At 52.6% G+C, this 18386-nt stretch overlaps 1 protein-coding gene across 2 annotated transcripts in view; it reads left to right on the plus strand.

The window, feature by feature from the left end:
- The first annotated feature begins 9842 nt into the window (after window positions 1-9842).
- Window positions 9843-18386, plus strand: part of IL17RC (interleukin 17 receptor C) — a 249876-nt gene continuing 241332 nt past the window's right edge. The window contains exon 1 of one of the 2 annotated variants that reach the window (XM_085624288.1): window positions 9843-11020. In XM_085624288.1, coding sequence (XP_085480414.1) covers window positions 10916-11020 — 105 coding nt within the window. In that variant the 5' untranslated portion in view covers window positions 9843-10915. The remainder of the gene's footprint in view (window positions 11021-18386) is intronic. The other variant, XM_085624289.1, reaches the window with a different exon arrangement.

The raw sequence follows: 18386 nt of genomic DNA on the forward strand, positions 1-18386 counted from the left end.
GGAATTTTTACAAACACCCAGACAAAAACACACACCCACTCTCTCAATCTCTGGCCATATTATGATAACGGGTGGTCGGATCGCTGCCCGCTATCATGTTGCTCAGGAGATGGACTGGCAAGCAGGCGGCTGTCCGACCGCCCAATCATGATGTGACTGCCGAGCTGGCGGTCGGAGAAGTGCTCTTTAAGACAGCGGCTTGTGCTGCAACCCCGAAAAAGGGCAACAGCACAAGCTGCAGTGTAAAAAAGCACTTTATGCACAGCCATGCACCGTGTGCCACGCACCATGTGGTCCATGGCACACAGTAAATGGATGTGCATGATGTGCCCCCTGGCCCACTTTGCAGTGGCCCATGAGGGACAGGGCTATGTTTGGGGGCCCCAAAATCCATTTACAACAGCCTTTTCATGGCAGTGGGACAGGCTGTTGGAAAGAGACATTAAAATCTCGATAGCGGTGCCTGCCTCAGCACCATCGTCATTAGGGATTGAGATTCTGACTGCTGGCCCGTCGGGATCAGAAGATCCTGTCACACCACTTGTATTATAAGTAGGGCTCCCGTTCTTATGGTATTTTTTTTACCATTTCCATCTGCATTTATCCATATTTATTTTTAGGCCTTTTTTAAGGCCGGCGGTGAACTCCGCTCCGCCATCGAAGTTTGCAGAGTTTTAGTAACTCTGCACTCCATTTGGAGTGCGAAGTTTTCCAAAACTCCGCAATCGCAGTGGAGTGGAGTTCACTGGTGCAGTGGAAGACTTACCTTCCTCGAAATCGGTGTCCGTCCTGCTCCTGCTGCTGGGCCTGGCTCCACTCGGCTTCTGCTGCTCCAGTTGAATTACAGGAAGAACTGCAGTGCGCATGGCGTACTGCGTGAAGGCATGCCTGACCCTATCAAACCCCATGATAGGGTCAGGCATGCCTTCACGCAGTACGCCATGTGCACTGTAGTTCTTCCTGTAAATCAATCGGAGCAGCGGAAGCTAAGTGGAGCCAGGCCCAGCAGCAAGAGCAGGACGGACACCGATTTGGGAGGAAGGTAAGTTTCGCTTTTAATAAGGCCTTACTACCAGCCGCGGTCGGTAGTAGGAGTAACTGCAGGGCGGTGACGTGGGGAAGGGGAGGGGCAGGGTGGGGGGTAGTAAACTATGGATTAAGGAGGTTTACCGGTAAGTTAAGATATAAATTAATAAAACGAATTTTGTTGCGTGCACTGCATCGCATTTGGGGATGCAGTGCACGCAACGAAATTTGTTTTATTAATTTATATGTTAATTTAGCTGTAAACCTCCGTAATCCATAGTTTACTATCCCCCACCCTGCCCCTCCCCCTCCCCACGTCACCGCCCTGCAGTTACTCCTACTACCGACCGCGGCTGCTTACTACGCTGGAGAGGGGGCAGGGGGGCCGGGGCTTTAGCGGGAGGGGGGGAGCGAGGGGTCGAGGCTTCAGACAGGGGTGCGAGGGTGGGGGAAGGGAAGGGGGGTACTCCGCCAGGGCATGGAACTCCACGGAATTTCACTGAGTTTTCCAGTATCTCCGAGAAATTCCGCGGAGTACCACTACGCGAGTTCCGCCCACCCTTAGCCTTTTTATCTGTATTTATCTATATTTATTTAGTGGGTTTTTTCTGACAAATTAAGTTGTAAAACTGTACATTTACATATTTATTTAAGTGATTGACATGCCGTCATACTTTGAGGTCTGTCGTGTTTTAGCTATTTAAGTTGCCAAATATTACATAAGAATACAGCCACTGGTAAATATTAGCATTATACCACAAATGTATGTTGACGCATGCCGTTGTATAAAGAAATGTCATCTGTTTCTTAACTTCCCGTGCTGGGGTTCTGCCCAGCAGTTGGGCTACAATTCATGAAAGACACCACGGGCGGTCACTTAGAAGAAGACCAGTTTTCTGTATTTATCCACTTCTAAAAATGAATGCAGACAGAACCCACATTGCTTTCTGTCTGTATTTATCTGCAAAAATCCATAAAAACGGAAAACCGGGAGCCTGGTCGGCCGACAATGTAATTAGAACCTCTGTTTTGAAAGTCCTGAAAGACATCAGTTTAATTTATTTTACAAAATATTGTGCTTCCTCTCTCAGTCCTACCAGTCCGCATTCGTCTCCCATAGACGCCTGTCATGCGCCCTGCTTGTGCATAATGTATTTATACATTACATGCCAGCCTGATTGTCTGAAAACCTGAACACCCCCCCCCATCTTTCCCCCTTACTGACCAAGCTACGCCCCTGCTTTCCAATGCATGTGGTCACGAGCAGGCGCAGACAGGCCCCCCTCAGTGCGCCCCCAGAGGTTCGGGTCAGCTTGGCTAAAAGCCGACAGTACTGATTGGTCCATAGCTGGCCCCTTCATTAACTTCCATTTCGTTCACTTTTGTGAATTGCTCAGAGACGAGGGCTTCGAAGCACTACTTGTTTGGACAGCAGATGCCAGGAGATACCTGCTTGTTAAGGACCTGAGAGGATGTAAGTGACATGCGGGCTGACCGACTTGTCCCCGCAGGGGACCCTCATAAGAGGGCGGCCCCTTTAGTGCCACAAGACGGCACACTGGGCAGCCTAGTCTTTTGGCCAGAGACCCCTGCTGGGGTCCCGCGTGTCACTTCCGGCCGAGGGGGGGTTCAGGGAGAGGTATATAGTCCTCCCCCGCCCCCCTGGCGGCCTCTTTGTCCCCTCGCCCTGACGCCGACTCCCTCCCTTCCGCTTACCCGGTGATCAGGGTGAGGGGAGGAAGGATGTTCTAATCTTTTTATTTGTGTTGCAGGCGGAGTTACATGGCGATCCAGAGGCGGAAAGGTACTCAGGGGTACCCTCTTCAGTAGCACAAAGGGTGCTGAGGCCGAATATCCCCAGAAAGTCTGTGCAGTAGACCCTGGGGTGCAACGGCGCCCCATCTGTCCTACAGGCGGTTGGAAACCTGTACAACCGGGGTTCGCTGCTCCGCCCCTCGTAGGGGGGTGGGGTGAGTTATATGGTGGACCAATGTTTCACCGGAAGTGGGAGGGGCTATCCCCTCACCACAACCGCTAAGCACCGATTGGCTAAGACCACGATGCAAGTTGGCCCATCAGGTGGTAGGCCGCGAGGGGCGGCTTGCCTTTGGATCGCCTGTAAGATAAGATAACCCACCATGTTGGCATGTTTGGTATGCTAATAAACCTGCAGCAATTTTCTCCACCAAAAAGTTGTCTTGTCTGCTTATTTATGCTACCGGTATGTTGCTGCAGGAGGGCTGGTGAGTGTGGCCGATATTGGCACTAAGTGTGGCGCATTCCCGTGCACAGTCACAGCGCTGCGTCCAGGTGAGCCTGCAGGAACGAAGTGCTAGGACCCAGGAGGAGCTGCGTGTGAAGTGAGAAAATAAAAAGCTGGAGATCACACGGAGAGTGGGAGCGAGGCTGGGAGTGAAGTACACTCACATCTGGCTCAGGGGGTATACTCAGACGGTCACGAGCTGAAGATCACACGGAGAGTGGGAGCGTGGCTGGAAGTGAAGTGCGCCACATCTGGCTCAGGGAGTGTACTCAGACGGTCACGAGCTGAAGATCACACGGAGAGTAGGAGCCGGGCTGGAAGTGAAGTGCGCCCACATCTGGCTCAGGGGTTGTACCCAGACCATAAGGAGCTGAAGATCACACGGAGAGTGGGAGCCGGGCTGGGAGTGAAGTGCGCCACATCTGGCTCAGGGAGTGTACTCAGACCGTCAGGAGCTGAAGATCACACAGAGATTGGGAGTGGGGCTGGGAGTGAAGCGCGCCCACATCTGGCTCAGGGAGTTACTCAGACCGTCAGGAGCTGAAGATCACACGGAGAATGGGAGAGGGGCTGGGAGTGAAGTGCACTCGGTGGACATATGAAAAAATGAAATAAATGAACAAGATGGAATTTCGCTGTCTCTGCAGTGATTTATGAGGTTCTGAAGAGTGAAGGAATAACGAATTGTTTAATTTCAAAGTTTAACATGGTCCTAAAATGGTGAAAATGGATAACTCTATAATGAATGATTAATATGAGGGAAGTTTCCCATACAGCAGTGCGACATAATGGGTGCGCCAGTTTGTGCCCAAATTTTCCACTTTTGCATGAACTGTGACCGGGGCGGTTCACAGGATTTGTCTGCACGCATTTACATATGTGAATTGTTTGGATAACGGCAACATAAGAATACTACAAGGGAAGGAGTGCATTCCTACCAAGCATCTTTCTTTCTGGAAGTGAAGTGCGCCACATCTGGCTCAGGGAGTGTACTCAGACCGTCAGGAGCTGCAGATCACACGGAGAGTGGGAGCCGGGCTGGGAGTGAAGTGCGCCACATCTGGCTCAGGGAGTGTACTCAGACCGTTAGGAGCTGAAGATCACACAGAGATTGGGAGTGGGGCTGGGAGTGAAGTGCGCCACATCTGGCTCAGGGAGTGTACTCAGACCGTCAGGAGCTGCAGATCACACGGAGAGTGGGAGCCGGGCTGGGAGTGAAGTGCGCCACATCTGGCTCAGGGAGTGTACTCAGACCGTCAGGAGCTGAAGATCACACGGAGAGTGGGAGCCGGGCTGGGAGTGAAGTGCGCCACATCTGGCTCAGGGAGTGTACTCAGACCGTCAGGAGCTGAAGATCACACAGAGATTGGGAGTGGGGCTGGGAGTGAAGCGCGCCACATCTGGCTCAGGGAGTGTACTCAGACCGTCAGGAGCTGCAGATCACACGGAGAGTGGGAGCCGGGCTGGGAGTGAAGTGCGCCACATCTGGCTCAGGGAGTGTACTCAGACCGTCAGGAGCTGAAGATCACACGGAGAGTGGGAGCCGGGCTGGGAGTGAAGTGCGCCACATCTGGCTCAGGGAGTGTACTCAGACCGTCAGGAGCTGAAGATCACACAGAGATTGGGAGTGGGGCTGGGAGTGAAGTGCGCCACATCTGGCTCAGGGAGTGTACTCAGACCGTCAGGAGCTGCAGATCACACGGAGAGTGGGAGCCGGGCTGGGAGTGAAGTGCGCCACATCTGGCTCAGGGAGTGTACTCAGACCGTCAGGAGCTGAAGATCACACGGAGAGTGGGAGCCGGGCTGGGAGTGAAGTGCGCCACATCTGGCTCAGGGAGTGTACTCAGACCGTCAGGAGCTGAAGATCACACAGAGATTGGGAGTGGGGCTGGGAGTGAAGTGCGCCACATCTGGCTCAGGGAGTGTACTCAGACGGTCACGAGCTGAAGATCACACGGAGAGTAGGAGCCGGGCTGGAAGTGAAGTGCGCCCACATCTGGCTCAGGGGTTGTACCCAGACCATAAGGAGCTGAAGATCACACGGAGAGTGGGAGCCGGGCTGGGAGTGAAGTGCGCCACATCTGGCTCAGGGAGTGTACTCAGACCGTCAGGAGCTGAAGATCACACGGAGAGTGGGAGCCGGGCTGGGAGTGAAGTGCGCCACATCTGGCTCAGGGAGTGTACTCAGACCGTCAGGAGCTGAAGATCACACAGAGATTGGGAGTGGGGCTGGGAGTGAAGCGCGCCCACATCTGGCTCAGGGGGTTACTCAGACCGTCAGGAGCTGAAGATCACACGGAGAATGGGAGAGGGGCTGGGAGTGAAGTGCACTCGGTGGACATATGAAAAAATGAAATAAATGAACAAGATGGAATTTCGCTGTCTCTGCAGTGATTTATGAGGTTCTGAAGAGTGAAGGAATAACGAATTGTTTAATTTCAAAGTTTAACATGGTCCTAAAATGGTGAAAATGGATAACTCTATAATGAATGATTAATATGAGGGAAGTTTCCCATACAGCAGTGCGACATAATGGGTGCGCCAGTTTGTGCCCAAATTTTCCACTTTTGCATGAACTGTGACCGGGGCGGTTCACAGGATTTGTCTGCACGCATTTACATATGTGAATTGTTTGGATAACGGCAACATAAGAATACTACAAGGGAAGGAGTGCATTCCTACCAAGCATCTTTCTTTCTGGAAGTGAAGTGCGCCACATCTGGCTCAGGGAGTGTACTCAGACCGTCAGGAGCTGCAGATCACACGGAGAGTGGGAGCCGGGCTGGGAGTGAAGTGCGCCACATCTGGCTCAGGGAGTGTACTCAGACCGTTAGGAGCTGAAGATCACACAGAGATTGGGAGTGGGGCTGGGAGTGAAGTGCGCCACATCTGGCTCAGGGAGTGTACTCAGACCGTCAGGAGCTGCAGATCACACGGAGAGTGGGAGCCGGGCTGGGAGTGAAGTGCGCCACATCTGGCTCAGGGAGTGTACTCAGACCGTCAGGAGCTGAAGATCACACGGAGAGTGGGAGCCGGGCTGGGAGTGAAGTGCGCCACATCTGGCTCAGGGAGTGTACTCAGACCGTCAGGAGCTGAAGATCACACAGAGATTGGGAGTGGGGCTGGGAGTGAAGCGCGCCACATCTGGCTCAGGGAGTGTACTCAGACCGTCAGGAGCTGCAGATCACACGGAGAGTGGGAGCCGGGCTGGGAGTGAAGTGCGCCACATCTGGCTCAGGGAGTGTACTCAGACCGTCAGGAGCTGAAGATCACACGGAGAGTGGGAGCCGGGCTGGGAGTGAAGTGCGCCACATCTGGCTCAGGGAGTGTACTCAGACCGTCAGGAGCTGAAGATCACACAGAGATTGGGAGTGGGGCTGGGAGTGAAGTGCGCCACATCTGGCTCAGGGAGTGTACTCAGACCGTCAGGAGCTGCAGATCACACGGAGAGTGGGAGCCGGGCTGGGAGTGAAGTGCGCCACATCTGGCTCAGGGAGTGTACTCAGACCGTCAGGAGCTGAAGATCACACGGAGAGTGGGAGCCGGGCTGGGAGTGAAGTGCGCCACATCTGGCTCAGGGAGTGTACTCAGACCGTCAGGAGCTGAAGATCACACAGAGATTGGGAGTGGGGCTGGGAGTGAAGTGCGCCACATCTGGCTCAGGGAGTGTACTCAGACGGTCACGAGCTAAAGATCACACGGAGAGTAGGAGCCGGGCTGGAAGTGAAGTGCGCCCACATCTGGCTCAGGGGTTGTACCCAGACCATAAGGAGCTGAAGATCACACGGAGAGTGGGAGCCGGGCTGGGAGTGAAGTGCGCCACATCTGGCTCAGGGAGTGTACTCAGACCGTCAGGAGCTGAAGATCACACAGAGATTGGGAGTGGGGCTGGGAGTGAAGCGCGCCCACATCTGGCTCAGGGAGTGTACTCAGACGGTCACGAGCTGAAGATCACACGGAGAGTAGGAGCCGGGCTGGAAGTGAAGTGCGCCCACATCTGGCTCAGGGGTTGTACCCAGACCATAAGGAGCTGAAGATCACACGGAGAGTGGGAGCCGGGCTGGGAGTGAAGTGCGCCACATCTGGCTCAGGGAGTGTACTCAGACCGTCAGGAGCTGAAGATCACACGGAGAGTGGGAGCCGGGCTGGGAGTGAAGTGCGCCACATCTGGCTCAGGGAGTGTACTCAGACCGTCAGGAGCTGAAGATCACACAGAGATTGGGAGTGGGGCTGGGAGTGAAGCGCGCCCACATCTGGCTCAGGGGGTTACTCAGACCGTCAGGAGCTGAAGATCACACGGAGAATGGGAGAGGGGCTGGGAGTGAAGTGAGAAAATAAAAAGCTGGAGATCACACGGAGAGTGGGAGCGAGGCTGGGAGTGAAGTACACTCACATCTGGCTCAGGGAGTGTACTCAGACCGTCAGGAGCTGCAGATCACACGGAGAGTGGGAGCCGGGCTGGGAGTGAAGTGCGCCACATCTGGCTCAGGGAGTGTACTCAGACCGTCAGGAGCTGAAGATCACACGGAGAGTGGGAGCCGGGCTGGGAGTGAAGTGCGCCACATCTGGCTCAGGGAGTGTACTCAGACCGTCAGGAGCTGAAGATCACACAGAGATTGGGAGTGGGGCTGGGAGTGAAGTGCGCCACATCTGGCTCAGGGAGTGTACTCAGACCGTCAGGAGCTGAAGATCACACAGAGATTGGGAGTGGGGCTGGGAGTGAAGCGCGCCACATCTGGCTCAGGGAGTGTACTCAGACCGTCAGGAGCTGCAGATCACACGGAGAGTGGGAGCCGGGCTGGGAGTGAAGTGCGCCACATCTGGCTCAGGGAGTGTACTCAGACCGTCAGGAGCTGAAGATCACACGGAGAGTGGGAGCCGGGCTGGGAGTGAAGTGCGCCACATCTGGCTCAGGGAGTATACTCAGACCGTCAGGAGCTGAAGATCACACAGAGATTGGGAGTGGGGCTGGGAGTGAAGTGCGCCACATCTGGCTCAGGGAGTGTACTCAGACCGTCAGGAGCTGCAGATCACACGGAGAGTGGGAGCCGGGCTGGGAGTGAAGTGCGCCACATCTGGCTCAGGGAGTGTACTCAGACCGTCAGGAGCTGAAGATCACACGGAGAGTGGGAGCCGGGCTGGGAGTGAAGTGCGCCACATCTGGCTCAGGGAGTTTACTCAGACCGTCAGGAGCTGAAGATCACACAGAGATTGGGAGTGGGGCTGGGAGTGAAGTGCGCCACATCTGGCTCAGGGAGTGTACTCAGACCGTCAGGAGCTGCAGATCACACGGAGAGTGGGAGCTGGGCTGGGAGTGAAGTGCGCCACATCTGGCTCAGGGAGTGTACTCAGACCGTCAGGAGCTGAAGATCACACGGAGAGTGGGAGCCGGGCTGGGAGTGAAGTGCGCCACATCTGGCTCAGGGAGTGTACTCAGACCGTCAGGAGCTGAAGATCACACAGATTGGGAGTGGGGCTGGGAGTGAAGTGCGCCACATCTGGCTCAGGGAGTGTACTCAGACCGTCAGGAGCTGCAGATCACACGGAGAGTGGGAGCCGGGCTGGGAGTGAAGTGCGCCACATCTGGCTCAGTGAGTGTACTCAGACCGTCAGGAGCTGAAGATCACACGGAGAGTGGGAGCCGGGCTGGGAGTGAAGTGCGCCACATCTGGCTCAGGGAGTGTACTCAGACCGTCAGGAGCTGAAGATCACACAGAGATTGGGAGTGGGGCTGGGAGTGAAGTGCGCCACATCTGGCTCAGGGAGTGTACTCAGACCGTCAGGAGCTGAAGATCACACAGAGATTGGGAGTGGGGCTGGGAGTGAAGCGCGCCCACATCTGGCTCAGGGAGTGTACTCAGACCGTCAGGAGCTGAAGATCACACGGAGAGTGGGAGCCGGGCTGGGAGTGAAGTGCGCCCACATCTGGCTCAGGGGTTGTACCCAGACCGTCAGGAGCTGCAGATCACACGGAGAGTGGGAGTCGGGCTGGGAGTGAAGTGCGCCACATCTGGCTCAGGGAGTGTACTCAGACCGTCAGGAGCTGAAGATCACACAGAGATTGGGAGTGGGGCTGGGAGTGAAGCGCGCCCACATCTGGCTCAGGGAGTGTAGTACTCAGACCGTCAGGAGCTGCAGATCACACGGAGAGTGGGAGAGGGGCTGGGAGTGAAGTGCGCCACATCTGGCTCAGGGAGTGTAGTACTCAGACCGTCAGGAGCTGCAGATCACACGGAGAGTGGGAGCGGGGCTGAGAGTGAAGTGCGCGCACATCTGGCTCAGGGGGTTACTCAGACCGTCAGGAGCTGCAGATCACACGGAGAGTGGGAGCGGGGCTGGGAGTGAAGTGCGCGCACATCTGGCTCAGGGGGTGAATCCAAACCAGCAGGAGCTGAAGCTCACACAGGAGAGTAGAAGCGGCGCTGGGGCTGAACTTCGACCACATCTGGCTCCGTCCTTCGGTCCCTGGGCGGTGCAGCCCTTCCCGGAGGTGAAGCTCGGACCGCCCCCGGGGCGGTGCAGCCACCCCCGGGGTTCGAAGTCTGGAGAGAGCAGAAACTGAAAGCAGCAACATCCAGCGGTGCGCGCCCTACGGACGCCGACCTCGGAGCCGCAGGAGCTGGGAAGCTTGACACTACTCTCGGACAGGAAAAGGTCCTTGTGTTTCTTTTTTTTTTTAAGAAAAGGAGGGGGAGACGGACCCAGTGCCCTCACTGGGCCCCCGAGTCCTGGCACCCCTGATGAGGAGGGGTGAAGCCTGTACTCATGTGGACATTTCGCGAACCCCTAAAGGACCATCCTCGACCTCCAGGTGTCTTCCTGATGCCTGCTGGGGTGGACTCAAAGCTGTCGGTTCATTTCTTCAACCTCCGAGGGATGAAATGCCGAGCCAGCCCCAAGAACACTGGAGCCTTGGACCTGCCGGGTGCGCACTGAGCAGCGCAGCAGGCGCATTGACCCTCTGAAGCGGACTGGACGTCTCCGACAATCTTTGGATCTCTTCAAGGTTGGACTTGGGAGCCCAGAACCTACGGGGCATCGGACCTGGCACCTTGTTGTTGAGAATCTCGGCCCGCCCCCGGTTGGCACCGGCTGCCTGGCAGCTCCTGCCCGGCCGCATTCCTGGGGCGGCACACCTGTGTCACCACGAGGAGGCGGGGAGTGTAACCTAAGAGACTGATAACTCATTAATGTCCCAGCTGCACTCTCAGGGGTGCTTGATGCCGCCATCCCACTGGTGTAACCACTCCTGCCAGTGAGCAGGCGCTATGTTCTGCAGATCGTCGAGAGTGAACTCAAACAAGGCGCTACATTCTGCTCATTGTCTACACTGCCCGGATAAAAGCAGGATCTACATGCAATCGATCCTGTACACCAGGGAACGAGGCACCGCATTCCCTTGATCGTGTTCCGCGAATATGACCGCGAGGCGCTACACTTTGTTCAACGCGTGCAGCGCGCTCCCATAAAAATGCACTAGCTCATGGCTTTCGTTTGCAGAAAACCCACCCGTGGAAGTACGTTCTGATGCTAGCACACCGTGAATTCACCCAACCAAGCGCTGAAGATCGTCGGATTTGAACCAAAAGAACGAGGCGCTTTAACCGCAGCCCCAGCGTCCCAATTATGCAGACGGTGCTAATAATCCCGACCCTTCTGACTCTCCTGCTTGTCCAGGGCTCCTGCACCTTGGAGATGTTAGGAAGCAACTGCGCCGTCCGCTGCACCCAGGTACGTAACCAAACTTTACACCCTATTCAGATCTAGCGCCTATACGGGGACATTCCACCTTCTCTTTATAGGTAAATTATGGCCAATGGCAGAAAGATTTCGAGGTGTGCACCAACGTGGCACCTGCTGTGTGCCCAGCTGTCATTGTGTACGTGCGCCCTCCCCAGAATGAGCACCTGGGTTCCCTCAGACACGAAACTCGCAGAGGGGAGCGGAGTCCTGGCCTGATGGAATCTGCCCACAGGGGCTTCGTGGCGGGGGGCAGGGGCAGGGGGGGCGTTGGCAGATGCCCAAGGGTGGGTAGCTACCTGCAGGAGATGGCGAACACCGCCTGTGGTTATTCCCAGTCTGGAAAGAGGGGGAGCTCGGTAAATCTGTCTTGATGGTGGGAAAGGCGAGGAAACGACATCAAAGTGCTGGGGGTGTACGGCAAGTTGTTTATCCATTCTCCCTCCCTTTCATGTTGCCCCCCCCCACCCCCCCAGCCTCATAGGAGCTGTGCTGCCACCCGGTGCTCAGATTGACCCTATCTGACTTTAGGGTCCAAAGGGAGAGGGGGGAGGGGCTCAGGAAGTGGTTGTGGGCGGTCCACTGACCCCCCCACAGACATGCTCTCATGGTGTCAGGAAAGTGGGGCGGGGTCCACTGTGAGGATACCCGCCCTTCGCTGTGGACAAGCTCTTCTCTTTGGCTTGAGATCTCTATCAGAGGGTCAGATATTATCTGACGGTAGTGCCCCTCCCCCCCCCGCAAAAAAAAAAATATAGTAAAGCTATATTAGCAGCCACTGCAAGGGTTTGCTATATTCATGCAAACGTTTCTCCCCCTTCTATCCTTCCGAATCCAAATAACTGACTAACATCCACCACTCAAATTACTTTCATATTTCACTCTACTAATTCACCACTAATCCTTATGGATTCTGGAGTAGCGTGCTACTCACCAAGAAAGTGCTTCAACGCCCCATTAGGGGTAACAAGCGCTATATAAATGCAAACCTTTCTCCCTCTTCTATCCCTCCGCTATTCTTCTGAATCCAAATAACTGACTAACATATCCACCACTCAAATTATTTTCATATTTCACTATACTAATTCAACCCTAATCCTTTATGTTCCGGAGTAGCGTGCTACTCGCGGAAAAAGCGCTTTGATGCCTCGTCAGGGGTAGTAAGTAGGCCTGGGCCAAAATTCCGTTCCCTTCGCGGAAATTGCGATAATTTGGCATTTTTGCGTTCCGCGGAAAGCGCGAAAATGTCAAAATTTCCGCATTCCGCAGCGTAGCGATAATTTGTTTCATGCTCGCGCTGTAAAATAATACATTCTCGCGCGCGCGCGCAATCACCTTACCTGAATCCCCGCGTTCGCCGACAAGTTTTCCCGATCCGGTTGCGTTCTCCACGAGATGTTGGATTGTTGGTAGCCATTTGCGCTGTCTCGCGACAGTTCGCGCCCTCAGTAACGTCATGCGTCGCGCGATCACATCTTTCTTCTCGCGATCATGCACCGCGAGACAAGTGAACACAAGATGGCCGCGCCCGCGAGCAACCACATGGGTAAGTTGGCGAGCCGCGACCACGCAGAAAATACCGCGAACGGGCAGGAAAAAAACTTCCGCATCTTCGCGATATTTCCACGTGTTTGCGGAGATTTTTTACATTTTCGCGATAATTTGCGAAAGTGAATTTCGCAAATTCCGCCCACCCCTACTAGTAAGCACTATATAAATGCAATTACAATACAATACAAGGTCGAGAGAGCACAGCCAACTAGATGCCTAGGAGCACGGTCTGTAACTACCAGTAAAGGCCCCCAGCCGCGGGTCTCGCGACAGAGGCTGCCTTTTGAGAGGGGTAGGGAGCGTGTTCACGTTCGTGTGTTAGAAGCATTATTCACCCTGTGGTCAGTCACTAATCAGAAATTGTTTGTCTTTTCTGCTCCTGCCGAATCCCACCAGACACAAATAAACAATTACTTTGAATTTGAAGATTGTTCAGTGGCGTAGGAAGGGGGGGTGGTTGGTGATGGCCGCACCAGGTGTCATCGCTGAGGGGGGGTGACAAAATGGCAAAAATATGTGTTTTTAAACACATATTTTTGCCATTTTGTCAAGCCGGGGGTGACTAGAAATGTTCCGCGCCAGGGACCACCTGACCTTGCTACGCCACCGGTTGGTGAAATAAATCTCAGATTTTCCAATGTTTCCCCGGCCAGATGCTGAGACAATGCAGAATGCCGGGCAGAATCTGTGGTTCCTGGTTTGTGGGCGCCCCCACCGGAGCTACCCTGGGTCCATTCAGGTGTAAACTAGCCCACGGAGGACTGAGGGACTCGGTGACTGGGCGGCGCTTGTGAAAGTCCAGAAAGATGCTCCTGGAGGGGCCAGTGGCTCTGCAAAGCTGACCCTACCTGGCACCTGAGTGACTCTGTTCACCCTACATTCCCTAACTCCGTGCCAGCCCTTTCTGCATCTCAGGGGCACCAGTCTTCTTAAAGATCTCCTGACGGTCATTTGTGACGAGGAAGAGAGGCCGGCTCACCAGCCAGGCACCCAATGTATGGAAACCAACCCGCCGAGGCTCGGCGGTACCCACAGTGCCCCGTGCGTTCACAGGGGTTCTCTTTGGCACCCGCCGAGGCTCGGCGGTACCCACAGTGCCCCGTGCGTTCACAGCGGTTCTCTTTGGCACCCGCCGAGGCTCGGCGGTACCCACAGTGCCCCGTGCGTTCACAGGGGTTCTCTTTGGCACCCGCCGAGGCTCGGCGGTACCCACAGTGCCCCGTGCGTTCACAGCGGTTCTCTTTGGCACCCGCCGAGGCTCGGCGGTACCCACAGTGCCCCGTGCGTTCACAGGGGTTCTCTTTGGCACCCGCCGAGGCTCGGCGGTACCCACAGTGCCCCGTGCGTTCACAGCGGTTCTCTTTGGCACCCGCCGAGGCTCGGCGGTACCCACAGTGCCCTGTGCGTTCACAGGGGTTCTCAATGGCACTTGTGAACAGTGAAAAGCCAGGGCTGCCTTATCACAACACCCCTGGGTACATAGTCCACGTGGCTCTCACACCACCTGCCTTGATGAGGTCAGAATCCCCCTGCAGAGACTGGTAGGTATAAGCTGCAGAGAGCTCACACATGAAGCTCGTGCCCTGTGCTGGCACCGGAGGTTGGACTGGCACACACACCTGTGCAGAACATATTTTGATTCCAGCCTAGGATAACACCAAATGGGCAGCCCCCCTTCCCCTCTATGGAGGCTGGGAAAGAGTCTCCCCAAATAAAGTTTTGGAAGTCGTTGGGCCGAGGCTGTATTTTTAGGCCCAAATCAATAGAAAATGTTGCACCCACCCTTTGCCCCGGGTATAAGAGGGAAGCATGGACGTTTGCTCCTCTTCAGAAGGCTGGGGCATGTGCCCAACATCCCCAGCCCTGAAAGAAAACTTGGTAGAAGACGCACTGTCAATGCCAATAGGTTTGTACTGTGAATAAAGGTACCTTTTGTGTCATTGATAAGTTTAGGCACTCAATAAATGATTGTACATGCATTCTGTCATTCATCCCTGCACATACACACCCATTCATCCATCCACTCACTCACTCACTCACTCTTACATTCACCTTCTGACACAACTACAATTAAACACACACAACCTGAACAACACATGAAGCATAAATTAAAAGAAAACAAGTAGAAAAGAAAACACCCTCCGTCTAAACACGGGAGGCGCGGCGCGTGCAGTAATTATAGCAGAGGTATTGTAAATAGTCGATTGCTGTTTTAAAGTTTCATCATGACTGCAGCCATTACAAACAACTCATTGTCCTTCGTGAATAGTAAAACCATGATACACGACGGACAGCAGCACTCCGCCGTGGTCGCCCGGTGGAGAGAGGGTGGCCAATCGGACGAGGCCCACTGCGGATGAAATGAGTGGCAGCGAGAGATCCGTTAGCAGGGCCTGGAGAGCTGGAGTCTCCTCCTAAGAAACATTAAAATAAAGAGAAAAAAGAAATGAAAGAGGAACTATAAAAGGAGACATTTCAAAACTAAAGTACCGGCCAAGCAGCCCTGACACTGAAGTGTACTCATTTTCAGGCAGATGTGCACGCGTGATCAGAAGTAGTCGCCATTCACAGGGCAAGGGCCACCGATGAGGGCGGAGTCGTCACCCCACCCAGGAAGCTGACATGGATGGAACAGAGTGCAACTGACACCTAGCCAGACCAATGGCAGTACAGCGCTGACCCACTAGCTATATTAATATATATTTGTAGATATATATGGAGGCATGTATTACTTAAAGATTTTTTTATTACAAGATCTTGGCAGGCAGCTAAGAAGAGAGTCTAACAATAATTCTGATAGTGCCGACCTCCTCCACCTGGGGTTTGTTAGCGGCGGTGAGCAGCAACAAAAACATTCCCTACAAAGGTAATCTGTGACATTTCATTGAACGAAAAAACTACCTGTAGGCTTTAATAGAGAGAAGTAAAACCCAGACTCTAAAGCATATGCTGTTCACAATCATGTCCGACCCACCGCGGTTATCATAGCTTTTCATAATAACCCTTTCTGACCTATGACATCAGAATAATTTCTTTCCTCGTCAGCCAATCAGGCCCCCAGTTTTTATCACTGGTTCGTCGCCATAACCACCCGAGGACCCTTGCACTGAGCTTGTGTTTTCACAAGGCAACAATCGGACGACAATCAGACATAATAAAAACATTACTTAGTGTACAAAATGACAGTTGTCCAAGCAAAATAGTGTCTCTCCTAAGAAAGCCTACAACAGTTCTAACAGTGAAAGTCTTCTGTACCCACAGTTTGTCCGAAAGGGTAACCGGCACCAGAACCCCCGCCTTCTACGGAAATCTGTGAGATTTCATGTAATAAAATACCAATCTACAGGCTTTAATACGGAGTAATAACAATCTACCCTCAACTGCCGATTGAATTTAACATATGGTTTTCACAATCAATATTTAACGCCTACTGCCTTTATCACAGCTTTTCATGATAAACAATCAGCACAGATGCTGTACTGCACGGTTTAATTAAAAAAAGAGCTATGATGCTGCCAGCATTGACCACTTCATTGCGCTTTACTTTTTTACGCTCAGCCGTGCTGCATAGCAGCGCACTACTGTACAACATAGCTAAAAAAACATTGAACACATTCAGGAAATCTTTGCATAGGCGAGACCTATTGGCTTTGCAAATGCTTGTTTTGGGTGCTTGTGAGCCTGTTTTATGGTTGGTGGGCCTTTTTGTAGCTGTTGAATTCTCTGTTATTACCAAACACATACCCTGCAACAAGCACAAAAGCATGCTCACTCCCCAGCGTGTAAAACACGTGTACATCACCGCTTTACAAGTTCAAACTGCCCTGAATTGCAAATGTGGCCCCTTTTTAGGTCTTGCCTATGCAGCCCATGTGATGTGCTGTGAGACATATGGTTTATTATTCAGTGGGCTTACAACCCACCCACAGCACACCATAAGCTGTTTTTGTTGTCAAATTCATTTGCAATCTTTCAATTGTTTAGCCCTTGTCGGCTTCCCTTCCTTTCTTGTGTTAGTTCCTCCCTGGAGCATGGACCAAGTATATTGTGTTCTTCCTCATCTTTGTTCTTCCTCGTCATTCTGCAATGCACTATTATTTTTTATAAGCACTTTTTTGTGTTGCTTTCACACTGTCTGCCAATTCTATTGATGCTGTAGTTAGTTACACCCACAACTATACTACTCTATGCCACTCTACTCTATGCTACTCCACTCTATACCACTCCATGGGACTTTACAACACTGTAGGCCACTCTGATCTATGCCACTCTAGACCACTCCATTCAACACAATCTCACTCTACAGCACTCTACGGCACTCTTCTCTACAACACTTTACTCAGCACAACTCTACTCTATCCCTCACCACTTCACCCTACGTCACTCCACTCTACTGTATGCCACTCCACTCTACACAGTGCCATTCCGGCACTCACTCTATGGCACACTTCTCTATGCTACTCTTCTGTACACCACTCTGATCTAGTTCACTGTGCTCTACAAAACTCTTTTCTACTCTACGACAGTCACTCTATGACACTCTACTCATTTTACTCTACGCTACTATATGCCACTCTATTTTATGCCACTCTAAGCTACTCCACTCTACACCACTCAATTTCTCTCTACACCACTCCAGTCTATGCCACTCCACTCTATGCACTCTACTCTACACCACACCACACTACTCTACTCTTCGCCACTCTCCTCTGTATGCCATTCCACTCTACTCCACTCCATTCAAGGACTTTACTCCAATGTCCTCCACACCACTCAACTTTACACCACTCTACTCTACGCCATGCCACTAACTTCTAGCCATACTGAAGAGCAGCCATAATGCTATACAGCAAGGCTAAAGGACATTGGCAAAGCCAATAGCTCTCAAAGTGACGAGAAGGATTGGTTTTGCCAATGCTTGATTAGTTATCTGATTCGCTATTGGGGGTGACTTTTAATTTGGTGCCCGGGCCTATTTTCTGTCCCACTCAGACTCTGGCTGGGGTTAACTCTTACAAAGTCGTTGGCTCTGGTCTTTTTGATGCGTGGTGTTTTGTTTTCAGTTTCTGTTGTGTTTGTGGTCACTTTGCTGCCAAACACTACACCATAACCTGCTTGGCGAGAGATCAGTTCTCTCTGAGTGCCTTTGTACAGAAGGACCTTTTTACTGATTTATTTCCAGTTCCCTATCCATAGTCTAGGCACTACTCGTGCAAGTTATCATTTAAATCATTATCTTATTTAGGGGTGGGTGTAGCAGCATAATTACCACAAAAGTACTCCTAATTACCTCAGAACTGTAATCCTGAATTTGGTGCTTTTTTTCGTAGCGCAAAATGAACCATTCATTTCAAAGTCGGTTGAGGATGATGCATTTTGGAAAAAGATAAAAGCACTAAATATTACGCGTTATTAGCAGCAGTAGCCGCAGACGCTCACTTTCTCTTAGTTCCTTGTTCTCCTGTGGTAGGATTTTTGCCCCAAGTTACTCCTAATTACTCAAGCTGGCGTGATCGCGTTTTTTCAGTAACTTCATATCCCAAGAGTAATGTGTAATTACTGAAAATACTCTGGTGTAATTCAAATTTCTCCAGGGTTGATCATAATCTGACTTTATGCATCGGTTAACACCGCTCCGTTAGGGCTGTGTTTTCATATTAAATGTCCTCGCTTTATTCTCATGAAACGTGGATTCTAACAGAAACTCAAATAAATGACATGGGAACATTCCTGAATTGTCTTTGTTGCCTGTTGATCTCCGTTCTGTCCTGGAAAGCGAGCGCAGAAAGTCCGCAATGCCTTATAG

This window comes from Triturus cristatus, chromosome 9, assembly GCF_964204655.1.
Source record: "Triturus cristatus chromosome 9, aTriCri1.1, whole genome shotgun sequence".
Classification (NCBI taxonomy): domain Eukaryota; kingdom Metazoa; phylum Chordata; class Amphibia; order Caudata; family Salamandridae; genus Triturus; species Triturus cristatus.